The sequence below is a fragment of the Agelaius tricolor genome, unplaced genomic scaffold, assembly GCF_023055355.1.
Source record: "Agelaius tricolor isolate 1412-34295 unplaced genomic scaffold, bAgeTri1.0.p SCAF_19, whole genome shotgun sequence".
Classification (NCBI taxonomy): domain Eukaryota; kingdom Metazoa; phylum Chordata; class Aves; order Passeriformes; family Icteridae; genus Agelaius; species Agelaius tricolor.
The window spans coordinates 8163878-8190989 of NW_027269279.1; the positions used below are offsets into that span (position 1 = coordinate 8163878).

Below are 27112 nucleotides of genomic sequence, written 5' to 3' on the forward strand. Positions count from 1 at the left end.
TTTTCTGTGCATCTGCTAAGAGAGAATCTTGGTGCAGGAAGAATGGATCCCATTGCAGCATGGTCTGTGCCATGCATCCAGGCAAGCAGAACAGCTGGGTGTAGCTCAGGTAGGGTGCAGGAGGTGCTGAGCTGCTGCTGATCCTCTGCCTCCTGCACCATGGCTGAGATTTAACAATGCAATCTGTGAATACCTGTACTTTAGGCACATTTTTTAATTAGACCTGGTGTCTCTCAAGGCCTGGCTGCTCAGCAAGGGAGGGGTGGGCAGGTGGCAGGGCCTGCCCTGTGCTGTGCTCCATGACCTCTCTGGAATTTCTGGGCTTGAGGGCACCCAGCAATGCTCACCTGTCCCTCTGAGGTATGCAGCAACACCTAACAGGAGGGAAAGGCACCTCCACGGGCCCTCTGGATGGAGAAATGCTGCCAGGGCAGCTGGCTGGGAGCTGGGTTTGAGAGACTGGCTGGAGATGATGGCAGTGCCTTTTTCCATTGGTAAGTGATTGGGTTTTTGTGGTGAGAATCACATAAATAGATGAAACCAGGAGTCCACACATAGCCAGAGCAGTGTTGCTGCAGGGCACTGCAAGTATCTGTGGAAACTGTAAGGCATTATAGACCCACACAATGGTGAGGGGCTGGAATGGACCTTAAACACCATCTAGTCCCAACACCCCTGCCATGGGCAGGGACATGTCCCAGCGTTGAATCTCCCTGAGCAAACCTGTTCTCACCATCCTCAGTAAAGAATTCCCTCCAAAAATCTAACCCAAATTTCCTCTTTTTCAGTTTGTACCCTTTATTCCTTGTTCTGTCACTACAGTTCCTGATGGAGAGTCCCTCTCCTTGTAGGCCCCTTCAGACACTGGAAGGTTACTATGAGGTCATGCCTCTATATGGCTCCATGCTCTTTTAAAAGACTAATAAAATTATTGCTGGCATCATCACTTATGAAATCACCTTTTGTGTGAGCTTTGCTGTGGTAAAATTGCAGATTTTGAAAGTGAATTCCACCATTTATAAGTGTAGAATGTTACACAAAAATACTGTTAGCTTTTAGTGGCATGTGAATGAATTTGAAAGTTATTCAGTATGGCATCTGTTCTTTACATATGTTCTAGGGTGAGTGAGAAGCACCCTGTGAAAGACCAAACCATTCAGGACAGACATATGTTTGATTTTACACTGTCTTCCTTAGTCCCTCTCTTTTTTTTGTCTCCATCAAGCTGGTGCCAGAGCAGTCTTGGTGCCCGAGATGTTTTCTTTGCTCTCATTATAGCCTTGCGTTGCATCCTGGGCACGGTGATTACGCTCATTAACTCACGTGCCTGAAGCATTTAGAGAGCTGAGTCAGAAACAATATTTATATCCCAGTGCCTTTCTCTGTATTTATTCCCATGCTGCCACAAGTTCTGAAGGAAATAAAACACCTTGCTGGGCTTTGATGTTACCAAGAGAATTGGCCCAGTGCTGGGCACTGCTGAGGCCGCACCTGGGGTGCTGTGGCCAGGTCAGGGTCCCTCAGTTCAGAGCGGACACTGAGGGGCTGGAGCAGATGAGGGAGCCGAGGGTCTTCATTGGGGGCACAGGGAGTTCAGGGCACGGGGCTGGGGAAGGGGCTGGAGCAGCTGTGAGGAGCAGCAGCTAAGGGAGCTGAGGGTGTTTACTAGGGGGACAGGGAGTTCAGAGTAGGGCATGGAGCTGGGGAAGGGGCTGGAGCAGCTGAGGGAGCCGGGGGTGTTCATGGGGACACAGGGAGGCTCGGAAGGGGCTGGAGCAGCGGTGTGAGGAGCAGCCGGGTGTTCAGTGGGAACACCGCGAGTTCAGAGCAGGGCACGGAGCTGGGGAAGGGGCTGGAGTAGCAGCCGACGGAGCCGGGGGTGTTTACTGGGGACAGAGCGAGTTCAGAGCTGGGGAAGGGGCTGGAGCAGCGGTGTGAGGAGCAGCTGAGGGAGCTGAGGGTGTTGCTCACTGGGGACACAGTTCAGAGCAGGGCACGGGCTGGGGAAGGGGCTGGAGCAGCTGAGGGAGCTGAGGGTGGGACACAGTTCAGAGCAGGGCACGGGCTGGGGAAGGGGCTGGCGCGGCTGAAGGAGCTGAGGGTGTTCATGGGGACACAGGGAGGCTCGGGGTGACCTCAGGGAGCTCGTCAAAGGGGCCCGGCGTCGGACTCTGCTCCCAGGAAACAAGGGACAGGACAAGGGGACAGAATCTTAGCTGAGCCAGGGGAGGTCTAGGTCGGACATTAGGAAGAATTTCTTCACAGAGTGATTACATAGTGGAACGGGCGGCACAGGGAGGTGATAGATTCACCGTCCCTGGAGGTGTTTTAAGGAAATATCTGATGTGTATCAGTCAGTGCCGTGGCGCAGTTGACAAAGCGGTACTCGCTCGCAGGCTGCACTCAGAACTCTTTTCCAACGCGACTTTTTAAGTGGGGGTGCCGCCCCTCCCCGGAGCCGAGCAGCGCCCCCCACGCGGGCCCGGCGCCGCCTCAGCCGCACTGCGGCGCGCAGGGGGGCGCGCGCACGCTCCGCGCGGTTCGAATCCCAGCAGCCAACCGGCGACCGGCGGAGCGCCCGGGCTGGCCAATCACAGCGCGCAGGCGGCCCGCGGAGGCTATAAAAGGCGGCGGCGTGGCCTGCGAAGAGAGGGCGTGGCCGGCGGTGCGGGAGCGGCGCAAGATGGCGGAAGGGGACAACAACAGCGCCCACCAGCTGGTGAGGGCGGGCGGCCGCTCGGGCCTGCTGGGGGCGGCGGAGCCAGGCCCGCCCTGCTGTGCTCTGTCCTGTCCTGTCCTACCCGCAGCGGCGGCTGGCAGGGGCTGCTCGGCCCCGCGCTGTGTGACGCGCTTCAGCGCTGGGGGTTCGTTGTGGGGTGGGCTCGGGGCCCACGCGTGGGACGGGCGCTGCGGGCCCGGGGCGCGGGAGCGGCGGCTGCGCTGCTGCTCGCGGGCCGGAGCCCCCAGCAGCACTTGGCGTTACGTGGTCTGCGGCGGTTACAGCCTATGTCAGTCTGTCAGTCCATGTCCCTGTGTGTCTGTTTGCGTGCGTGCAGCCTCCCGCTGCGGGACCGAGCGCCGCAGCGATCCCGGAGAGCGGCAGGCGTTGGGTGATTCAGCTTAACTAAACGTGCCAAGATATGCTTGAATAGTTAAATAAACACAAGGCTATATATATAGTGATGCCTCAGTTGGTAAGCGGCTGCCGTGGGAAATGGGGAAATGGCAGTAAAAACCCGTGAAGGGGCAGAGGCTGGAGGCGTTTGAGCGCTGCGGTGCTGCACACCCAGCCTGGGCACAGGGAGCAGCTCCGGGAGCTCGGAGCTTGGGGGGAGGCTCCGGAATTTGTAGAAAATCCACGAGCTGTGTTGTGCTTGTTATTCTAGTGGCGTCGGAGTTCTCATTGGAATTAAGTGTAGCACATTGCTGCGAGTGAAACCTGTTCTGTTAGCTCTGCACGGCAGACGTGCGAGTCTTCATGGCTTTTCGCCTCTTACTGCTCGGGCAGCAGTCGGTTCTGTTCACGGTTTACCTGAGTTTTGTAATCTTTGAGATGCCATCTCCCACTGAGGGGACACTGTTAAGCTCTGTTAAATGTGGAACACCTCAGGTGAACTGCTTAGCAAGCTGATGGCAGCACAGGTGGGGCCTCCTTGTAGGAGGGGTGTAGGGAGGAATGTAGGAATCACATAGGAAGTGGAGCTGAAAGGCTGTCTTGGGCAGCTTGTGGGAAAACGTGCTGTCCTGATGTGATCAGTTGGATAACTTTACTGTGGATTCTGAGTCTTTATCCATCTTCCTCATAATAAACTGGCATTGGACAGCAGCCAGAAAGCTTCAATTTAATGTGGTAGAGTTGTCTTGGAAAATACATTTATTTTTAAACAGTTCTCATATTACACTTTTCCAGTCATTGACACTGAAAACTTGAGAGGCTTTAAAACCTGATGGTCTACTAATGGGGGGGATGGGGTATGGTAAATGGGAGATTAGGGGAAAACACCTTGGCAAAATCTGGGAGGAGGTATTGTTTGGCCTATCCATGCTGCTAGGATCTTGACTGTTTAAAGGCATCACCGCTGCAATGTCATAACTTAGTACAAAACTCACAATATTATTACTAATTTAATTACTCAGAAAGATTTGTGTCTGAGATCTTTAGTTATTACACTTTTTTTTTTTTTAGCTACTTCAGTGTGGGAATTAATTTGATAATCTGGTTAAAGGAATTTTCTTCTCTTGTTTAGGCAGCTGAAACTGCAAGCTTGGAAGAGCAGTTGCAAGGATGGGGAGAAGTGATTCTGATGACAGATAAAGTTCTGCGCTGGGAGCGAGCCTGGTTTCCTCTGGCACTGATGAGTGTTGTTTCCTTCTCCTTCCTGTGAGTACCTTCTGGGGAGCCTGCAGCATCATTGCATCTTCATGGCTCTGACCAAGCCTATTAAGAAAATTAGTAAGACACCTGGAGAAGTCTAATAGGAAGGCTTTTACTCTAGGTTGTTTTTCTTCAAATGTGTGAACTTTGTTGGAAATTAAACCCAAAAGTAATGAAAGCAGGAAGTCACATGATTCACATCCTGCTCAGAATGGTTTCTGCAAAAGCTGTTTGCCAGCAGTAGATGCTGGAGGTTTCCTGTGCTCAGCTGAATGTTCTTCAGTGCTGCATTCATGTTCTGCCCTCATTCTTTGTCCCCTGCTTCTTGGTCAGATCTCATGATCTCCTTTGGTTCCCCCCCACAGCAGCAGCAGTGTCCTTACAGAAAGCCTGTTTCCATAGGGCACAATGTTCCTACTCTGCCTCTTTGCTGTGGGTTCAGGATAAGTTCAGGGTGTTTTTGCACAGCTAGGGTTTTTAAATATTCTCTGTCATGTCTTTTGAGAAAGGAGAAAAGGGAAGACTGCAGGTAGCTGCAGTCAGCAGGGTGGGAAGATGTTGCCTGTCTGATAGGAGGTGCTGGAGGTACTTGGATGTGCCTTTATGTAACATGGTAGTAAAGATGACCTGACTGCCTTGCTCAGACAGCTGTTTGTGCCAGCTCTGCAGTTTGCCAGCTCTATCTGTTCCTGCAGTAAGGAGAGAAATTATAAAAATAAATGCTCAGCCAGGTGAGACAGGAATAATTGGTCTTTTGGCTAATATAAATTTTTTTGCTTTTAGGGGAGGTGATGGTGGAAATCAAATGGAAACTGAAAAGTAACTTTTAAAAGAAGTAATTGTGTGAAGTTGAGGGTATTCTGTTATAAATTCTGTGATTATAGCAGGGAAGATCTTGTGCTGAGTAATACTTTATGGAAATGCAGAACTACTTCAGGTCCTGAACTCACCACAATGACCTTGAACACTCAGCACAGTGTCACTGTGCAGATTTACAGAGCACATGGCCCTGCAGTAGCACTCTGCAGATGTACAGAACAGCCCCACCATGGACTGGGTCATTTCTTTGCTTCTACTATTTCAGTTTTCAGGAAGTTCTGTGAAGTACAGTTGGATAGCAGAGGGCCCAGCTGGGTGTTAGCAGATACTAAGGAGATAGCTGGTTCTTATCCAGTTGCCCTTCTGCTGTGTTTGAGTGATGGCAGACTGAATATGGAGAGTGCAGCACTGCTTTAAGTGGAGATTGATGGCCAGAACAGGTTTGGCTGGCTCTCCCAGGAGAGACAGAGCAAATGACAGCCTCTAGTGGATCTGAATTCTGTGACTTGAGCAACAAAATTAGAGCTTTTACTCTGCCTGGTTATTTCATTTGTTCAGTCATCATCATCCCTCAATCAGTGTTAAGTTCACTGTTGGTCAATTTCTGAGAGAATAATAATGATGAAATTTTACTTCTACTGAATTCATACCTTATTTGCTTGTAGTATATTCTTATCTGGTATATTAAGAGAAAAAGGCATTTTTTGTAATTTTGTTTGAGGTTAGGGAAGAGAGAGCTCTGCTGTTGGAAGCTCTGAGCCAGTCTGAAGAAGCAACCAAGCATGTCTAGTACTGAGCAGTTGGAGCACTCAGAAATAATTTCTCTTCTTTCTGCAGGATGATCTACTATTTGGACCCATCAGTTCTCTCAGGTGTCTCCTGTTTGGTCATGTTCCTCTGTTTGGCTGATTACCTGGTTCCTGCTCTTGCTCCTCGAATCTTTGGCTCTAATAAGTGGTGAGGAAAGCTTCAATTGAAAGTTTATTGAGTGTAATTATGATCTTCATCAAAATGGATATCTGATTTGTGGATATCAAATAGTTACTTTGTTGAGTCATTGTAGAGAGAAATCAGCAATCTCTATAATCCATGAAGTGAGGACAGTAGCAACATATTCTTTATTCTTTTTCTGAGGTTAACTACTACTACTACATACCTTTATTGTTCCTTTTCTTCTGGAAAAATCAGATTTTTTTTTAAGAAGTAGGCACATTCTTTGCTCTCCATTAAGCATGCTAATTAGTTCTGCTAGACTAGTTCTTAGTAATTAACGGATAATATATACTGAAAAGTAAAATTATGTGGAAGAGTACTGATTGTATGTTTGGAAAAAAGCGGTAGTAAATGTGATTAAAAAAGAGAGCAATGCAGAGAGTATGAATGTGATTGTGATTGAAACAGATTTGAAAAAAGCAAGTCTTGTACAAAAGCAGTAACTTGAAGAAGAACCTCATTGGAACAACATTTTGAATTAAAGGTGAATTTTAGTGGATCTGCTTTGGGATGACTAATGGATAAATGTTCTTATGTAGATAAGCATTATTTGTGTGTATCACACTGGTATCAGATGAAGGTCAGGGAGTCAGTTTAATAAACAGCTAATTGAGCACTTCCTTGCAGTGCTCAATAAGGTATCAAGCAAAGCAAAGGCCTGGATAAGCACTGGGTACTTCTTTACTGCTGGGAAAATGCCATGGGGGATTTTTAAAATTTAAAATTAAATCTTGAGTTCTTATTTCTGGCTTTTTCCCCCTCCCTTTAATAAAAGGACCACGGAACAGCAGCAAAGGTTTCACGAGATTTGCCGCAATTTGGTGAAATGTCGCCGCCGGATCGTTGGCTGGTGGAAGCGCCTCTTCACTCTGAAGGAAGAAAAGCCTAAAATGGTACTGAGTTCTAGGAATTAATCTGTGTTGTCTTAAGATTTTGTGTGATTTAGCTTTGTCTGAAGTATTTTGGCAAGGTCTGAATGAACTGATGTTCCAAACCAGCAACTGGCACTTCTGGCTGTGACTGGGTACTGGTCACACAATTATTCAGACCTGGAGTGGTAAGGTACAAAGCTTAAAAACTTGCAGTTCTGTGTAGTTTAGGAGCATACCCTTGATAATTAGATAAAGGAAGACTGGATTTCTCTGGATAGGTAAATTTTTGGAAACAAGCTGTTTCCAGTGTGCACAAACTCCAAAAACCTGGATCTTCAGTAGTGTGTCAGCTGGTACATGAGCTACTGAGCCACTGTCCCAAAACCAGCTGTGGGTGCAGCACTGGGGATGGCACAGTCTGGCACTAAGGAATACCTGGGCAAAAAAGAACATGTACCCTGTCCAGCTGATGGTCTGAAAATAAGTGAGAATGGACAATTAGAGATCCTGTAATCTCAGTTTTAACATGCCTGTGCATAGATGTCATGGGTGGAAGAGCCAGAGAGCTTCATGTTAGTTTGAAATGTTGAAGTTCTGCCAAATACTGAAGGGAAGGCAGAATCCCCAACAGGTCTGTGGTAACTCCTCCCTTTTCACTTTTAGTACTTCATGACCATGGTCTTCACTCTTGCTGTGGTTGCCTGGATTGGACAGCAAGTTCACAATCTCTTTCTGACCTATCTTATTGGTAAGTGTGGGCATGCAAAACACAAGGAACTCTCTTGTTAGCTGCCTGAAATGGATTGAGACTGGTAGAAGTAATTTTTGGTTTAGTGTGGTGGGATGTTTTTGTTGCAGGGTTATGTTTTTCTCTTTTCAGGCAATTAATGGGGCTTAAGGGAAGCAAAGAATTGCAGAGTGACAGTAGCTTGTTAAGGGAGTATTAATTGGTTTTTTTTTTCTCCTTCTCCTCTTTAGTAAGCTTCTTGTTGCTGTTTCCTGGACTAAACCAACATGGGATCATCACAAAGTACATTGGAATGGCAAAAAGGGAGATCAACAAACTTCTCAAGCACAAGGAAAAGAAAAATGAATGAAGGCTTAAGTGCTGTTCACTCTAGTAGAAGGTTTTCTTGGGAACAGTTTTGAGAATTAATGTATAATTAAGACAATAGAAGTTGTATTGCTCACTGACTTTTTTTTTAATTGGCTCCCTGATGAGGTGAAAAAGTCATTCCAGCAGCTGCTGTGGGTTTGTCTCTTGCTGTGCTGAGTATGAGTAGGGCTCTGCAGCCTGGAGCTGATCTGTCTGAGACATCCTGTTCTTTGATGTATGGAGCTTGTTAAGTGTCTTCATCCAACAGACCCTGGGCATAACTACCCCAACAGCAGAGCTGTAATGCCTGATAGTATTTCTGTGACTGTGTTAGATTTGCTGGTCATTAATTGTGGTTACAGCAAGTGTGAGAGGCAGTTCTGAAGGCTGATGCTCCTTGGAGACTTGTTACTACTGATCCTTGTGGCAGGAGGACAATTAGCAGAGTGAGAATGGCCATGGCTGAGGGTGCACATCCAAAATGGGGGCAGAAAGTTCCATTGTCTCACTGAACCTGTTTGGCTGTGTGTACCTGAGAATGTGTGAAGTAGGGTCTGGAATATATAAATTTGTACTTCAGTTTTTTAGTGTAAACTGTAGTGAAAACTCATTGCACTGAGACTGTAGAAAATGAGTGAGGGTGTGTGTAACCTTAAGAGCTGATTGTTCTGGAAACTGCTGTTGTCATGGAGCCTTGTAGCACGTTTGATTTTATGAATGTTTGTCTGTATACAAAATCACTCTGAATATGCTGAGTTTGACTCTGTAAATAAGCCTGAATTGTTTGTGCTTTTCTATGATCTCTCCCTCCTTTTTTAAAACTGAACTGTTTTTCTTTAAAAAGCTAAAACCTGTGTTAATGTTTTAAAAGTTTACTGTTTTAAATGAACTCTCTTCAGTGTCTATTGTAACTGTTGAATAGGTAAATACAGACTAAAGAGAAACTACTTGAACACTTGCTCCTCGTCCATGTCCAGAGAAGGGTGTCAGTGCATTTTTCACTGTAGCAGGAGGTCTGGGAAGGGTTGAGGGAGTGCTGAAGGGCACAGCCTGTGGATGGGGGAGATCCTGGGTGTGTGCAGCCGAGCGGTGACACGGCGCCGTGTCCCCAGCTGTGTTCGAGAGTGAAGAATGTACTGACAGCGGCTTGGGTGGTGCCCGTCTGCTGTCACAGTGTGCCCCTTCGGAGTGCGAGCTCAGTACAGACACAGCCCATCCATCGGCGGGGGCTGTACTCATCGCAGCCCCGTGTCCCCGTTGTCGCGGTGTCCCCACTGCGCTGTCCCGGCCCGGGGCCTCAGCTGCGCACTGCCCGGCAGAGCGCAGCTTTTTGTCCCTCGCGCCCCGCCGTACGCGAGCGAAGCGTCCCCGTTCCCATGGCAGCCGGGCGGCGGCGTCGCTCCGGAAGTACGGCGCGCGGCTTCGGCCAATGGGGAAGGCCAGGTCTCAGAGGCGAAGTCTCGCGATATCTCCGCCCGCCGCTGGCCCTCCCATCAGCCCGCGCGGCCCGGGCTCTTCCTTTTCCGCCATCGCGCTTTCGGTGAGTGGGGTCGGAGCTGCGGGCGCGCAGCATCCGCCCCGTCCCGCCGCCATCCGCGCCCCGCGCCCGCCCCGCCCGCGCCGCCGCGGGCAGCGGGCACCGCGCCACCCGCCTGGCCCGGTTTGAGCCGCCGGCACCGGCGCTGGCCCCGTCCAGAGCCCGCGGAACGCGGGGCGGGGGGCGGCTCCTCCCGCCCGTGGCCCCGCGCTCTTCAGCGATGCGCGGCGGGAAGCGGCAGCGGCGGCCGGGCCCGAGCCGGAGCTGTGGGGAGCTGGGCCGGGCAGGGCGCGGGGCAGCCACGGAGCCGGTGCGCTGAGGGGCCGGGGCAGAGGGAGCGGAGCGCGGGGAGCGGGCGCGGTCGGGCCCCGGGAGGAGGCGGCCCTGGCGCGGGGGGCTGGCGGCTCTCGCCGGGGGCGGGAGTTGGCTGCGCGGTGCTGGTGTCCCGGTGGTGAAAGTCCTCGTGTGCCACAGGAGCTGCCCCGGTGCCCGGGCAGGGACAGCTCTGGGCACGGTGCTGGCAGCGCCCCGGCTCTGTCGGAGCGGTGGCCGTGCCAAGTCATCCCCGCCGGCCTGGGCTGCTCGAGGCTCCTTTTGGCGAGCCTCTGAGAGCTGCTGCTGGGTTTCCTTTGCGAAGCTTTGTGTTTGTGCATCCTGCAGGGTTTTTGCAGATCAGTGAGCCGAGCAGCATCTGTTGATTTAATACCACGTAGGATCTAGTTATTGCACAGGAGTGGTACTGTGCAGTTGGGTGTTAATTGGGTTTTAAGAGCAAACTGATTTACCTGAGGAGCTGTCACACTGCTGACAGGTGTCTGGATGGTGCTTTTGAAATCGTGTGTGTGCTTTGATAGAGCCAAATTTAACCGTGTCAGGCTTCCTGACGTGTTTTGGTAGTGGTGACTCTTCTTGATCACAGCTGAGCGTGTGATCGCTTCTCTTCTTTGGCTTGAAGTGCTTTTCAGGCTTCAGTACAACTTTCTGTCAGTGTTGGATGCTTTCGATGTAGAATTAGCCGTGACAGCAGCGCTGCTCGGCGTTTCCGTGCCGAGGAGCCGGTGCAGTAACTGCTGCCCTCCCTGCAGGCACCATGGTGCGGATGAACGTTCTGGCCGATGCTCTCAAAAGCATCAACAACGCAGAGAAGCGCGGCAAGCGCCAGGTGCTCATCCGGCCGTGCTCCAAGGTGATCGTCCGCTTCCTCACCGTCATGATGAAGCACGGTGAGTGCCGGCCCTGCTCCCCCGGGTGTCTGCGGGTGCTGCTGGGGTAAAAGATGTAAATCGAGGTGCTTGAAGTAGTTTGGTGCAACATAGTTAATTAGTTGTGTTATTGTAGCTAAGTGTTGTGTGTGTCTCTGTCTGCTGGTCTCCTGCAGGTTACATTGGTGAATTCGAGATAATTGATGATCACAGAGCTGGGAAGATTGTTGTCAACCTCACAGGCAGACTCAACAAGGTAGGATTTGTCTTCCTGAATTCAGCTCTCTAAAGAGGTGTTTAGGTGAGACTTTTTTCTTTTAATTTTATGTTTGTCTGCTCTATTTCTAAAAGAACTGCTTGTAAGAGGTGGTATTTGTTGAATCAGTGTAAATAAGAGTGGCATGGATGTTATCAGTTAAAAGGGTGGTTAATTTGCCTGGATTCACAGTGGTGTGGGTCACTAATTATATTTCTTTTAAACTCTGACTATGTAAGATACACTTTCAGGGAAGTCTGCTTGCAAGTGCTGTGTATTTCTCTCTGTTCAAAAGCTTTCTGGCTACCTAGTGCTTTCTCAGTTTCTTTGATATTTAAGCTGTCTGGAAGACTTGTCTTAAGAGATAGGGGCTGAGTTGGTTTCCAGTTGATGTTTGATAGCTGCAGATGTGGAGAAGACAGACCTTTCTCCTGCTGCCAGGTGGGCTTTGCTTGCAGTGAGGAGAAGTTGAATGTTACATTAATTGATGCCTGTGAAGCTCCTGGGGCATATGAAGCATTTGTGTGTGTTTTGGAAATTCTTAAATGCTTATGTCTCAAACTACTAAGCTGTGTAGTTCTGTGTGACTTGCTGTGCATCACTGTTTACAGCTAAGCTCTTCCAGTGAGAGTTGGCTCTTCAGTAAAGAAATAAAAAATATTTCTTGGTCAGAATATGTTGGAGGCTGTCCTCATGAGGGAGATGTCATCTGAAAATTGCAGAGTGTGTAAGGCAGATAATGCTGACACCCACAAATTACTGCAGTAGTTACAGTAATTACAATAGACACAGTGTTATGTGTCTGTAATAAAAGTGATGTAGGTCAGGTTTGAGGGTAGTGTTCCTTGAACTCTTCCAGGATGATATGGATCTTCCAGGCTAATGGATATAATGTTTCTGTCAACCATTGCAGTATGGGAACAGTTGTTTAGTTCAGAAAAATGTGAATAGTGAAGGAACATGTGCTTCTGGTTTGGGGCTGGATAGTTGAGATGATTGGAGCCAGTGAGGTAACTGGGGGTGGTGCTGGTGGTCTTGGTCAGTGATACAATTACCTTGAAAATTCCAGTAAATGTTAATTTCTTCCTGGTTAAAATCTGTGTGAGGTTGTTTTTTTTTTTTTTTTTGTTTTTCTTTTTTTTTTTTTTTTTTTTTTGCTAAGTGTGTATGATGGTTAGAGATGGAATATCCCTGAGCAATCCCAGGAATGTTGCTGATGTTACAGCATGCTTTAGTGCTTCCCCCAGGTGTGGGCATCACGTGGGTGGTGTGGCTTCAGCAGCAGTTTAGGGCTGTGCAGGTGAGGAGGAGGAGGAGTGAGGCTGAGGCAGGAGCTGCTGTGTGAGGTCCTGGTGTAAGGGAGAGTGTGTGACAGCACTTGGTGAGGTCCTGCAGGCAGGGAGCTGGGATCACACATCTGCAAATCCATGAAGTTCTTCAGTTTGTAATGGAATCCTCTTTTACTTACAGTGTGGTGTAATCAGTCCCAGATTTGATGTGCAGCTGAAGGATTTGGAAAAGTGGCAGAACAACCTGCTGCCTTCCCGTCAGTTTGGGTGAGTATGAGGAAGGGTCAAATGTGTGTTCTGTGTAAAAATGTTACACTCACAAACTGCCTGGGTTACACTCACCTGGCACCTTTTCCTCTGATCAGCCTGGAGTTAAATTCTAGTGTAAAAATCCATCCTCCATATAAATGCCCTTTTAAACCAGTTTTACAGGGGCACTGCTAAGCAAGGATCTGTTTCTGTTTGGCTTTGGTGAAATCCTTGTTTGACCATTTCACAGTTTAATGGAAAGTAAGACTTTTCTCGTACTTGTTTTGGTTTTATGAATGGCTGTTCTTAAATGGGGAAGGAGTTATGTAAGTTACCAGGTCGGTGAAAGTAAATTGTGCTACTTAAATTCACATGTCCTTTGTGCAAGTTAATCGGGTATGAAGTGATGAGTAACTTGGAGGCTCCATTGAACAAACCTCCACAACACAGGAAATCTTACATTATGCAATGTACCTTTTCTTCACAAAGTGTGTGGAATTGAGAGCTGTAATTCCCTGTGCACCAGGATGGCAGAGCTGGAAGAGTCTCCAGGGCCTCAGCCAGTGTGTCCCATCAAAGGAAGGATTGATTAATAGTTCTGTGCTGTTTCTGTTCTTAGAGCTCCAGCAGTAGCTCCTGCTTCAGCTGGCCCTGTGTAGCTACTCTGTGTTGTCATTGGGAGTTTTAAGAGTATAGAGTGGTGGGACAGGAGGTTCTCAGACCTGGGGCTGTGTGGGTGAGTTATGGTGGTAAGGCAGATGTTGGCTTTAGCAGTGGCAGCTGCTGCAGGTGCAGATGCTGCTCTGCACCAGGCAGAGATCCCAGCTGAGGAGCTCTGGCACTGTGGCACCTCTGCCTGCACTGGGGAGCAGCATCTGTGGAGGATAGAAGTGGACTTGGGCTAGAAACCTGTCCAGCAGCTGGACAGGGAGTGCCCAGTGGGAATAGGCAGGGAAGGAGGCAAAGAGCTGGGGAGCAAAGTCTGTCAGTGTCCTGAGTGTGCTGCAGGGCTGTGCTCCTGAGAGGAGCTGCCTTGCACTGGTGATAATCAATCTCACTGTGTTGGGCCTGTTACAGGAACAGGCCCTGCTGTTTGTGACACAGATGAAGGTGGTTCTGTCAGCTCTGCAGCAGCCTGCAGCAGGGAGATAACCTGAACATTTGCTCTCTCTTGGCAGGTATATTGTCCTGACAACCTCAGCTGGCATCATGGACCATGAGGAGGCGAGACGAAAACACACAGGAGGCAAAATCCTGGGATTCTTTTTCTAAAACTTGTAAAAAAAGAGGATACTAATAAATTGTCCAAATGGACTCAGGTGTTTCCAGTGGGTATTTTAATGGCTTTGAACACTGCCTGTGACAGTGCTTGTAACACCTCTTCAGTAGTGCTGGAGGTCCAGCTTCACTTCAGATGATGTTTGGGTTCTACACCATCCCTGGTCACAATTCTATTTCTGTTAATGATATAATGTACTTCTAAAAGTTACCACTGGAGTGGCATTTTGGGGGCACTGTACAGGAGAGCCTCAGCAGGGGAGCTCTAATTCTAAACCAATGCTCATCCCAGCTGTCCTGCTAGGGCTCACCTCACAGGTGTTCAGTACATGTGTTTGCAGTTACCTCTGTGTGATTCTAGAGTTTCACCTTTTGCCTCTATAATAGAAGATGCCTTGCCAGAAGGTATTTCCTATTTATGGTTTAAAAAGTTGTGGGATGTGGGATTCTGGAATAATTAAAATGGTTGAAGTTTTGATTTCCGATCAAAAACTTGTTTCACATCATATGGTGAAAGGAATTACTGAGGTTAGGAGGTGAATTATTCTTTTCCTTCAAATTTCTCCTTTGAAAGTGTTTTGAAACTCCAGGATTTTGGGTAGAGTAGTTGCTGTGCATCTGTTTTGTGTGTTGGCACAAAGAAACAACTGTTTGGGATTTCTTTACATTTTCAGAGTGGGGAAATAAGGTTGTCTGAACCTACAGGTAGGGAATATTTAGTATTGAATGAGTTGGTTTTCTTCAGGCACATGACAGCACAGTGTCCTTGATGCAGAGAAACCAGATGTGTTTCAAGGCAGTACATGGAGCTGTACAACTTGATAGAGGATGGGCAGCAAACTGGGCTGATGGCATTGTCCAGCAACAGCTGGAACTGCCCTGCCTTGCTTCACTTCATTTGGAGTCAGTCCTACCAGGAAGAAACTTCTGGAGATGTAGCAAGTGTTTCAACACACTCTAAACCAGCTGGTGAAATTTGTGATTCTGATAGAAACAGTTGGAACCCAAGTTTTCCTGCTTGGTGATACATCCCCATGCCCACCGTGTACAGTTGCTTGGGCTGGAAGTGTCCTGCCTTGAAGGTGATACTTATCACAAACCTTAGCTGGAAGGGGCTCTTCAGGCACTGAGTCTGAGCTCAATAACTCTGTAACCTCTCTTGGTGCAGTCTGTTACTCTTTATGGAGAAAAGGAGAAGGTGATACTGTTAAGCAGAAGGTCTTTACTGAGGGCAGACACTGCAGTGTCCCTGATGTGCTTGGTGCTCCCCGAGGAAGGTGAGAGCCAGCAGAGCTCTGAGAGTGCTCCCAGGGGATGTGGTGGCAGCAGCACCCTGACCTGGGCCTGGCTGAGAAGAGCAGGGGCACAGGATAAAGCTGGTTTGCCTGCTGGGTCACAGCTCTGGTGGACTGGAGACAGAAAACATTCAAATGGCATCACTGGTTCTCAGTTTGGCTGGAAACAAATCTGCTTAGCTGCAGGTCTGTACACTGAATTAGAGTAGTTACAAAGTCTGTTTCAGCCCTCATTTTCTTGTCAAATGGAGATATTTAGTGACAGGTGGGGTTTTTCCTATCCTTAATGGATTTCATTCTGCAGTACCAGGCACTGACAGCTGAGATCTTGTACTTCTTGCTCAGAGTAACCCTGAAGATTTTAGCAAGATTCACTATTCTTTTTTATAAAATCTTGATTTTTATCAAGTCTAGAATAGAACACGTTTCTCATACCTGGTGGAAGAAGGCCAATGACAGTTTCAAAGCTTCCTTTAGATGAATTAACTATGGCAAGTTTCCTGCTAGTTTGACATTTGTTTTAAATCAGTTTTACACAGGACATACATGGCAGTTTTCCTGACCTAGCTTAGCTGTGTGTCCTTTACTCCCACAGAGACTCCTGAGGTAACAATTTCTGATGTTCTCAGTTGACAGATCAGTTGGGAATGAACTGTAAATTTATTCCACAAGCCAGCCCAGGAACTTTTATAGATTTATTAAATGGAAATTAGAGCTCTGATATAACAAGAATGACTTGAAGGTAAGGAAGCAGCAGCAGAAGCACCTTTTCCACAGATATCTACAAAAATGACTGCATCCAGGCTTACCACATGTGGAAGCTGATGTGGCTGGTTTGGGTTCCTGAGATGATCTTTGAGCTTGCACCTCACTGGTGAGAGCTTTGCTGCTGGCTGAGAGCCATGAACTTTGGAAGGTGGCCTTGGGAGCTGACAGGAGAGATCACGACAACACAAGCTTTAAATGGGTGCTTGAATGCAGGAATTCTTACTCCCAGATATGCTTAAAATCTGAAAGTGGTGTCATTGTTTTAACCTCAGTGATGTTTCCTGGGCTGAGGGCATTTATATGCCTTGGGCAAGCAGTCTGTAGGTAAAAGCATTTTGGGTAAGAGAAGGATTGATAGAGATGGGAGGGGAAATGGCACAAAGCTGAAGGTGCAGTGTGGATTACAACAGGTGATCAGGGGCAGGTGAGAGTTCAGAGCAGGGGTTTGGTACCTGTGGGGCAGAGGGAACATCAGTGGTGGATGGAGGAGCTGAGGGACAGAGCAGCTGCCAGGGCAGGGTGGGAATCCCTGAGGAGTTCCCTGAGTTACCAGCTTTGCCCTGGGGCAGTCCTGGGTCCCCTGTGGTCTAGCACTGAAGGTGGTGGTGTCACCTCTGTGCCTGCACACCCATCTGAGCCCTCTGTCCATGCCTGGAGCAGCCCAGAGCTCACCCTGAGCCCGTGCTGGAGCTGCCCTGCCTGCAGCCCCTTCCTGCTGCCCCCCTGCTCACAGCCACGTGTCAGCATCACAGCCCAGCCCCAGGGGCACAATGGGGTCAGAACTTTGGTTGGTTGTGAAAATGAGTAAATTGGATACAGCTGGGAGAGGGCTGGTGATGCCCCTGTGAGGCACAGCCCAGTCTCACCTTGCAGTCAGATCAGTATTTGGGGTGCTCCTCATGCCGTGGCTAAAGAAGAGGATGAAGGATGCTCAAACTGGCTGCCTGCCGTGGGTCCAAACAGCGATTCACTGGTGCCTGAGAAGGTGTCAGCAGAGGGCAGCAGCCGACCTCAGTCACTGGAGATGGAGAGGAGGATCCTGCTTCCTGTGCCCTGGTCCTCAATGAGAGTTTTCTCTGTCCTTGATGCTTTGAGCCTACTCTAAGGTAATATTGGAGGTGAGAATAAGCGTGGATCTGCAAAATACTGCCGCAGGCTCAGGAACCTGGTGTGTGACTGGAAATGCACCTTTTCCTTCTCATCCTTTTGTCTAATGTTATTTAGCTAATTTAGATTTAAGATTTAGATTTAAAAGCTATGTCTTACTGCCTATTAATGTAAGTATCCAGCTCTCAGTAAATATCTGGGTGGATTTAACCACAGTTTAGTCTGGAGAACTGTTCTAGTGCAGTCAGGGGGGTGCAGAGGCTGGTGGCCTCCATTCTTGTTCATGCCTCTGATGTTTTCTCTGCTCAGGTGCTGCTCTTGTATCATTAATGCAGTGATGGGCTGTAATTATCCTCATCCTCAGGACAGCCCATCTGATCAGGCATGTGATGGAGCTGGGAGCAGTGATGCTGTTGGTACATTTGTGCTGGGGCAGGATTCAAGTTCCTAGTCTAGTTTAGTTACATTTTATTGAGGCTTTTATCTGCTGGTGCTGCACTTAATCGTTGTGTGTGCATTCCTGTGGCATTGCCTGCTTTTGGACAAGGTGCTCTAGCAGGGTATGTGACCCCCTCCCTCCCCAGCTTTCAGACTGCTTTTTTAACAGATTGGGGATAATTCTGTGTGAGGGCCATGGAAATGGAGAGCATTCCTGCCACTCTGTAATCCATTGCTATTTCCTCTTGGACTTTTATAATTTATGACTAGGGGTTGATTTTTTTTCATATTTAATTCACTTGATTTATTGTTCCCACTCTGTGAACAAACCATGCTACACATTCTCCAGAAAACTCTTTTCTCCAGGAGCTTGCAATCTCCTGCCTGCCATCCCTAGATGTCTCTCTTGCCTTAATGTAAGAAAATATGAAAAAGACAAAAGTACTGAAATACTTGGTATGTGATCCTGGATAGAAGTGTGTATGTGCAGCACTCCTCCATCTTCACCTCCCCATTAGATTGGAGTGGGATTGGCCCCTTCATTTGTGGGGAAGAAACATGGCACAGCCATTCCTGTTGTCCTCCCCTGATGCAAGTTAACTCTGCTTTCAGCTGGACCAGGCTGTAGGCAGGAAGGGGCAAGGTTGTATCTGGGACTGGGGGAAAAGTAAGTGATGGATGAGGTTAGAGAAAAGCTGCAGCTGCAGCCCACATCTGGGCACTGTCTGAGTCTCATTAGCTCCATGGATGGAGCTCAGTTTGTGTTTGGTCCACTACTGTTTGTGCCAGTTTAAAAAGCAAAGTCCAGGAACATCAATGACAGCTTTAGGTTTTCAGTATCTTTACAAATCAGGCCTTTAACCATAATAATGAAAAAAAAAAAGGAGAAATTGAAGGTTATTTTTTTCCTTTTCTCCCTACCCCTCTGCAATTCACATGGGTGCTTGTCTCCTCACTTGCAGTAGCATGCCCAGATGTATTCTTGCATAACAGGATCCTCAGCACGTGATCCCCATGTCTGTGTGGGCAGGTAATCAGCTCTGGCCCTCCTTCAGTCCCTGGGTTCCTTCCTTAGGGCAGCAACATTAGCCCCTCAGTTAAGCACCTGCCCTCCTCAAATTTGAAACCATTTTCACCTCACTGGGGAGGCTGTGGGTGTCAGAGCTGACTGCACACCTCGTGGTGTTCCTGCTGGGACCTGTGTCCTGTCCAGGATGGGCTCATGGGTCTGTCCCTCTTGGGCAGAAGCCAAAGCCTTGCTTGTTTTCCATGACTGGTGGTGATTTCTGGTTCTATTTCCAGTTCATAGTCCAGGCCAGGTAGCAGGAGTTGGGGTTTTATGTGAAGCCTTGTGCAGTGTGTGTTACATCAGGGGAAAGAGGAGAGGTGTGCATAGCACCACCGAATTCATCTGCAGGCAGGTGTTTGCTCTGGGAAGGAAGCAAAAATCAGGAGACTATTTTTAGCTCTGAAATACTTTTATTGAATGACATTCAGTCCTTGCCAGCCTTTGATGAGCAGAGAAATAATCCCTGAAGGGAAGAGCCAGAGGTGCCTGGATCAGCTGGGCTGCTGGCAGCTCAGTGTGAGAAGGGAGGGCTGGGACAGCTCCTGGGACAGCCGCCACCTGCAGCCACCACCTAACCAGGCATGGGCTGAGAGAGATGTGCTGGGGTGCAGGAAGGCATCTGAGCATGAACAAAAATGATTCTGAGCCCATTTTCCTGAGAGAGACCCTGTCCTATGGAGCAGGATGTGGGGCTGAGAGCCACAGGCCTGTGGCACATCAGGAGTCAGCCCCAGGCCCAGGCCAGAGAGCCCATCTTGCAAACTGCTGAATTACAAAGCCAGTGCTGGTAGGTGGTGGCTCCAGAAATAGATACAGAGGTAGCACATAACGCTCCCTGATAGCTGAAATAAAAAGAATTAAACTGTACAAAAGTGTGCTTTAATTGCTAACTCTCTCCTGTCTGCTTAAATCACTAGAAATAAAGGTCTCCTCCTTAGTGATGAGCAGTTCCAGGCAGAACAGACGTGATGGGGGAAACATGTTTGGAATAAATACTGATGTGAATGACACTTATTAGCTACAGTGTGGCATATTTATTTCTCTGTAGTTAGCATAATAGCACAGCTTGAAACAAGAAGGGTTCTTTACTTGTGTCTGTGTGTGCGTGCATAAAAATAACAATGGCTTGTTTTGGGCAGAATGCAGATGATTCTGCTGTCTCTGCAATTAGCTCTGGTGTTTGGGTGGTGCCAGCTGCTGTGGCACTGAGAGAGGGGCCCAGGCATGGCTGAGCTTTGGGCAAACCTTTCCTTTCTGTGCTTTGGGCAAACCCTCCCTTGCTGTGGCAGGCAGGACCATCGTGGATGTTTTTGCCCTGATGAGGGGGAGAGAAATGATGCATCTGACTCCATCTTATCAGAAGGCTAATTAATTACTTTATTATACTATATTATTCTATACTATATTACATTATATTACATTACATCTAAACTGAATCTGCCAGGCACTCAACTCTGCACACCCTGCACAGAATCTCGTGACTGTCAGCGACAGTCCCGACACACACACACACTGATAGGCCCTGACAGGCCAAGGAACAAAACCCCATCACTGTGGGTAAACAGTCTCCATACTGCATTCTACTTTTGCACAAACACAGGCACAGCAAATGATAAGAATTGTTTTTCCTTTCTCTGAGGTTCAGAGAATGTGAAACCCAGAAATATTATTGGGAAGAATTGTGCCTTGCTTTTCTCTGTGAAATGTGCTGACCCAGGACAGAAAGCAGAGCAGCACAGCTGGCTCCTGTCCCCCCTCAGTGCCTGCCCCTGGTGGCTCTGCTCTCCTTTGGGTGCTGCAGGGCTCCTGCCCACAGCCAGCAGGCTGAGCTATGTGCCTGCATTGGGAGGGGAAACATTCTGATTATCTCTCAGGAATCAGCCCCAGGTGTGAGGGTGACTGCGTGAAGGCTTTCTTGTCTCCTGAGGAGCCAGGTGGGGATAGGTTGGCTGCTGGGATGTGCAGGTTGCCCTCCCTCCTGCTCCTGGGAGCCTGCCCACCTCAGCCTTGTCCTGCTGCTCTGCTCCTGGTGCCTGTGCCACGGTCTGGCTGTGCCAGGTCTGGCAGCCCTGCCCTCCTCCTTCCACAGGTTTGGCATTTCTCACCCCTGCAGTGACTGGGAAAGCACTGAGCAGTTCAGTGAGGGCATCAGACACTGTTGCTGCCATATCCTCCCTCCCCAAGGCCCTGCAGCAAGGAGGGAGGGAAGGCTTTGCTGGGAGTCTGTGCTGGGCAGACACTGCCAGCCAGCACAGGGAAGAGCTTGCAAGAGCTCTTGGAGCTCCTGGCAAGAGCTTCCAGACAAATCTGGCATGTGAGTGGTTCAGTGGGCATTAACTTTGTGTTGTTGCTTTGAAACAGCAATTTCTCCTCTCTTCTGCATTTTAATGTCAGAATGTGTGGATATGGACAGTCTTGGACCTCTACTGTCCTGCTCCAGCCTGGAGTGGGCTGCACAGCTGCTTGGGGAAGGGAAGACAGCAGGGTGGACAGACAAAGGGACTGCTAGAGCCCTCTTTCCTTAAGAAAAGCCATGAGGCATTTCAAAGAAGAAGGCAAGGTGTTCTCAGGGGGGCTGTGAGTGCTGAGCACTGTCTCAGGAGCATCTCACAAGCCTTTTTGTGGAGGGGAATAATTATACTGTGGTAAAAGTATTTACTTGCTAGGTGTTTCCCTGACTCATTGTACTGTATTCTTCCATTGCTGAAATGTGAGATGAAAAACCTGGGAGTAACAAACTTTCTGTTTTAAGCCCACTTGATTGAGTGCTTGGTTCAGAAATACCATAAAAGTGCCAGACCAGAGCTTGAAATATCACATTACCAGGTGTCAGGCTGCTTATAACTTCCACTCTGGGATTGTTGAGGATTTTTTTTTCCTGTTGGTCTTTTATTGAAAATGCCAAAGGGGGAAAAACTATTACAAAAAAATAAAAAATGCTGCTTTGATTGAAAATAAAAATGCTGAGGCAGCAGCAACTTTCAGTAGCACTTTGTCTGTTGCACTGCCCTGACAGAGATTATTCCCCAAGCCTGGGGGATGCTCTGGGCACTCTCCTGCTGGCTTTGGTTTTGGTAGGGAGGGAAAGGTTACAGTGCTGCCTTGGCTGGAGTCACACAAGTGTCCCCTGCAGAGCACGGGCAGTGTGACAGCTGAGGGAGCCTTGCTGGACCTTTGGTGGCTGCTGGTGACCTGTGACAAGGTGGGGACACTGCTTTCCTGCTTGTGCTTCCCTTACAGGGCTGCTCTGCCCTGCACCAGCCATGAGTGCCAGTGCAGGGATGTGAGAGAGCTCCTGGCACTGCCAGGCTCTGTGCAAGGGCTGGGGCAGGGCAGGGAGGGACTTCCACTGCTCTGGGGGCTCTGAAAGGTGCCTGGGGAGCAGCTGTAACCTGTGAAAGGTGCCTGGAGAGCAGCTATAACCTGTGAAGGGTGGCTGGGGAAGGAGATTTCACCTGTGAGAGGTGGCTGGGGAGTAGCTGTAACCTGTGAAGGGTGGCTGGGGAAGGAGATTTCAGCTGTGAAGGGTGGCTGGGGAGCAGCTGAGTGCCCTGGAGCACGAGCACCCAACAGTGGTGCTGGGAAAGAAGGGTGGTCAAGGCTAACACAGAGTGCTGCTGGAGAGGTGGGGAGGCCATCTCTGTCTGAAAGGAGGAGGAAGATGCTTAGTCAGAGTTGGAGATCCATGGGGCAGCTCAATAAAGCCCCTGGGGTGCAGAAAATGATGCTCTAGGAGGATGGCCTTGGCCAGGTCCAGCTCATGGTGACTTTGGGTGGCATCAGTGCCTTCAGTCCTGGCCTTCAGCAGGGTGTCCTTGCTGCCTGGGCATTTCCCAGCAGGGTGGAGTGTTGGGGAAGATGAAACCGGAAAGCCTTATAAATATGGTTGCTTGGCATAAGATTTTGAGAATATAGAAACTATAAGTGAGATTGAAATGAAAGCAAGCTTTGAGATACTTTAGCTACTGAACAACTGGAAAACAATGGCATGGCCAGCTGAAAGTAATCTCTTTTTGATGAAACAATACCTTCAGCTTGCAGACAGGTCCAAAGATCAGGGCAGACCTTATTAGCTTAGCAGAAGGGGTCTAAAGAGTAGTTTTTAGGGTTTAAAATGTAACACAATATAGTAATGTAATGATTCTTCTAAGCTGGATGTAAATGCTGTAAGATTTGTATTTTGTATTAGATTGCAGGTGTCCCAGCCTGTAGCCCAGCACTGGGACAGGCTCCTGCTGGGGCTGGGATCCCCTGGCTGTCCTGTGCCTGGCACAGGAAGGTCCCTCCTGCCTGGGACACACACACAGAGGTGCTTGGGGACACCAGGAAACCACCTGGGGAGGGCACGGTGCCCCAGAGCAGCTGCATTTGTGGGGTTCTGTGCTCCTCTCCAAGTGAGCAGATTGCTCAGAGCAGCCTGCATTTGTTCCTGTGCCCCTCTCCAAGTGAGCAGATTGCTCCTCTGGGGCTCCAGAGGCTGCAGTCCCTCCCTGCAGGAATGCTGGCACCTTGCACAGCAGGGAAAGGGAAACTCCCAGACGTGGCAAACAATCTGCAGCAGCTAAGCTACACCAAAAGCATCTTGCATGGAAAATCAGAGCAGGAAAAACAGCACTTACCATCAATATAGCACAGCTGAAATCTCTTTCTTGGAGATAATCATCTCTGACTCCAGCAGTAAAAATAAAGGACAGAAACTGGAAGAAGCCAGAAAACATGGTCGTGGGAGTGAATCTCAGTGAAATGAAAATTAAAAACACAATGAAAAGCATGGAACTGCCTTGAGTGAAACCAGCTGGCTGCCCAGAGCTGCACCCAGGATCCTGTGGGAGGCACAGGGGGTGTGGGGAGCAGCGGGGCTGGGGCTGTGCCAGGCTCAGCTGGGAGGGCACAGAGGGGGGACAGACAAAGATCGTGATCTCAGGGTTCCCTTGCAGCCTGACACATCCAGGTCCTTGCCTTTGGCTCCCAGTGTGAAGGATAAAGGGATTTCTTCTGTCTGAAGAACAAGGGCTGATCCTGGCTCCTGCCTGGGGCTCTGCCCTGAGCTGAGCTGCCCTTCCTCAGCAAATCCCCCACATTTAGGGCTGTGCAAGCCAGACCCCACCCAGGGCTCCAGCAGGGGAAGGGAAGGTTTCTGCTGGCCCAGAGAGGCAGCACTGCCAGCTGGGCTGGCCTCAGAGCAGCCATGGCCTCCTTATTGTCCCTGCAAGGTGGGACCTATGCAAATCAGAGCCACAAAACTGGGCTCCTCATGCTGTCTCCTCCTTAATTTTTAAGTGCTACAGGAGATGCACAGCCTTTTATCAAAGGATGCCAGTGTCTGGTGTGAATATTGATGTCTTTTGACTATTTCAGGCTGACCTTGATGTGTTTGTTATGCTAAGTGTCATAAAAATCAAACTGCTAAATTAACTAGCTGCTATTTCCACAACACCAAGGAAGCACCTGGGGCCCTTTTGCTCCCTGCAGACAATGGCTGAGGGAGGATTATGCAACTCCTGCTCTGCTGGTGGCTGCTCTCTTCCAGAGCTGGCATGGTATTTTTAGATGCAAAGGAGATGTGTCTCCTAACTATATGCTAATCACATTTTCAAAGCTTCAGCTGATATTAAAATGATTCAGCCGTGTCCTGAATTCACATACTTTTGTTTGTTGCCTTTTGTATGCTCTGTGTAGCTTTTCATACAACTCTGCCTATTTTCTACCAAAATCATGGCTTAGGAGCTGCTGTATGACAAAGGATGTTTTTATCCTTTTTTGAAGATCTTTTGAGTTTTCCTTAGCCCCAGCTATCAGAAATACAGACTCATGCATATATATTCTCTCTGCAGGCAAAGAACAGAGGCAGGAGCAGACTTTACAGCTGTGATTCTCAAATTTTATTAAAGGGCTGCCTGACCTTCAGGGGAAAGGAAAGCATTTGAGAGCCATCATATCTGATGCTGCCACCCTGATGTTCATTTATGGCCAAATAACTTTTTGATGGGATTTTTTTATTAGTTTTTCTTGCCCTTTTGTGTACTCTCTTGCCTGGTGGGAATGTGCTCAATAAATGTCTTTGTGTGTGTCTCCCACAGCACCCTCAGGCCTGTGCTGAACTCGGGCCTGCAGCCCTCGTGGCCTCTGCCCCCTCAGCCCGACGTGCTGTGTGCCAAGCTGAGGAAAAAAGTCACTGTACTGCACACAGTCTGCTGAAATTTGTCCTTTTCTTAGCAAAAAGGTGCCACCTAGCCCAGGCCACTGTCTGGTGCTCAGCAAGTGTCCCCAAATCCAGTGCAGGACACCATGGAGTGCTGATACAAACAGGGAACACAGCAAGGGAGGGCTGCAGCTTCTCCTGGTGAGAACTGCAGCTCAGAGCAGGGCCCTGCTGTGGGGTCACTGGGAGTGAAGGGAGTGATGGGAGACTCAGCTGGGCCTTACTGGTGTTCACTGGTATTCCTGAGCTCAGCTGGGCCTTACTGGTGTTCACTGGTGCTCCTGAGCCCAGCTGGGCCTTACTGGTGTTCACTGGTGTCCCTGAGCCCAGCCTGGCTTTGCTGGTGTTCACTGGTGTTCCTGAGCCCAGTCTGGCTTTACTGGTGTTCACTGGTGTTCACTGGTATTCCTGAGCCCAGCCTGGCTTTACTGGTGTTCACTGGTGTTCCTGAGCCCAGCCTGGCTTCGCTGGTGTTCACTGGTGTTCCTGAGCCCAGCCTGGCTTTACTGGTGTTCACTGGTGTTCCTGAGCCCAGCCTGGCTCTGCTGGTGTTCACTGGTGTTCCTGAGCCCAGCCTGGCTTTGCTGGTGTTCCTGAGCCCAGCCTGGCTTTGCTGGTGTTCACTGGTGTTCCTGAGCCCAGCCTGGCTCTGCTGGTGTTCACTGGTGTTCCTGAGCCCAGTCTGGCTTTGCTGGTGTTCCTGAGCCCAGCCTGGCTCTGCTGGTGCTTCCAGGCTCAGCTGTGGGGCACAGGAGAGCCATGGGCAGCTCTTCACAGAGGCAGGTGATGCTCTGAGGATCCCCACAGGGGATGGTGCTTCCAAAACCTTGAGAATGGCCTTTCTGTGGCCAAGAAGCACCTGGGTTTGCTGTTCCCTCCTGGGCCACTTCTGCCTGTGGCTGAGGGGACACTGGGCCCCTGTCCCAGGGATTGTGGGGTCTTTGCCTTTCCAGGCTGCTCTCCTGGTGCTGAGCCCAGCCTGGAGGCTCAGATGGGCCAGGCACCTCTGGAAGGCCTCAGTGCCCCTGAGGAGGATGGGCTGATGGCCCAGCACAGCTCCTGGCCCACACAAGGTTTAAGGGGCTGCAGGCAGGACCCCCCAGCCCTGCCCAGCTGGAGCTCCCCCATTCCCTCTGTCCCATCTCCCCTGTTCCCACTCTCCCATCTCCCCATTCTCTGTCCCATTCCTGCTGTCCCTGTGACTGAGTGCTGCTGGAGGATCTGTGCTGTGCCCCCTTTCTTCCCTGCTCTTCTCTTTTTCCCCTCCTCCTCTTTTAATCCCTGTCTTGCTTGGATTCCACTTTTTTATCCTGATCTTCAAGGCCCAAAGCAAAACAGCTTCCAACAGCTCAGGAAGCTGGTCAGATTTGCATTTAGCATATTTAAATATTTAAATATGTAACATATTTAGGATTGAATTAAAGCAAAGGGGGACAAAATTGGGAGCAGACTGAAGAATGAGTGTGTGTGTGCATGTAGGGAGGAATAAAGGCAATGTGTGCAGATACACAGGGAAAATAAAACATGGGAAAGGAGACAGAGAGAGCCTGGTCCTTCTTTGTTGTTGCATCAAGCACACTGTGACTAATGGTGATAATTTCCCATACCCCCCAGTACCATAACAGAAGAAAAAACCTAATTGTCATCTGCCACCCACTGCTTGTAAAGCAGCTTCTCTTAAATAGTTCTTATGTATTGAGTTCAGCTGTCAAAAGGAGCAGCTTTTTTTCATGGTCTGCAGAATGTGTTTCAGTTTGAACACAGCTCCATGCAAAGGTCACCCCATCAAAAATGTTTCCCTCAGCAGTGAGCATAATGGCAAACCCAGCATTTTGCAGTCTACTCTCACAATTTTACTTGATATTTTTAAAATGTTAGACAGCTGGAGATTAAATTCCCTTTGATGGGCAGGATTTGAGGGAGAATGTTTCGTAGAATACTTTGGGTTTCCCCCTCCTCTCTGCCATGCTGTGGTATGGGCTTCTTAGTAGCTACTTATGACAGGTAGTATGAGCCATAAAAAGAGCAGGAGACAGAGGAAAATTGCCTATTGTTCTCCAGATTGGCTAAAGTTCCTTAGGATATCAGTATGTGCTCCTGTGTGTGCCCGTGTTTTAACAGTAGTTTGGATTCTGGATGCTTAAATTACTCTCCCTGTCAGTGTTTCCATTTACTTGACACATTCCAAAGTGAAAAGACTTTGGGAGTCAGCCTACAGTGAGAGGGAGACCACAGGAGTGAATTCACTGCAGGCAGTGGGCAGGGGT

At 49.0% G+C, this 27112-nt stretch overlaps 2 protein-coding genes across 2 annotated transcripts; both read left to right on the forward strand.

Moving 5' to 3' along the window:
- The first annotated feature begins 2563 nt into the window (after nt 1–2563).
- Nucleotides 2564–9108, forward strand: ARL6IP1 (ARL6 interacting reticulophagy regulator 1). Its single transcript, XM_071444150.1, has 6 exons — nt 2564–2719; nt 4248–4381; nt 6032–6151; nt 6963–7080; nt 7723–7807; nt 8038–9108. Exons 1-6 carry the CDS (start codon nt 2684–2686, stop codon nt 8154–8156), a joined length of 612 nt encoding a protein of 203 aa, XP_071300251.1. The 5' UTR covers nt 2564–2683; the 3' UTR covers nt 8157–9108.
- Nucleotides 9109–9610: 502 nt separating this feature from the next.
- On the forward strand, nt 9611–14002 carry RPS15A (ribosomal protein S15a). The gene is made up of 5 exons (XM_071444152.1): nt 9611–9695; nt 10778–10915; nt 11071–11150; nt 12621–12706; nt 13867–14002. Exons 2-5 carry the CDS (start codon nt 10783–10785, stop codon nt 13958–13960), a joined length of 393 nt encoding a protein of 130 aa, XP_071300253.1. The 5' UTR covers nt 9611–9695; nt 10778–10782; the 3' UTR covers nt 13961–14002.
- The last annotated feature ends 13110 nt before the right edge of the window (nt 14003–27112 follow it).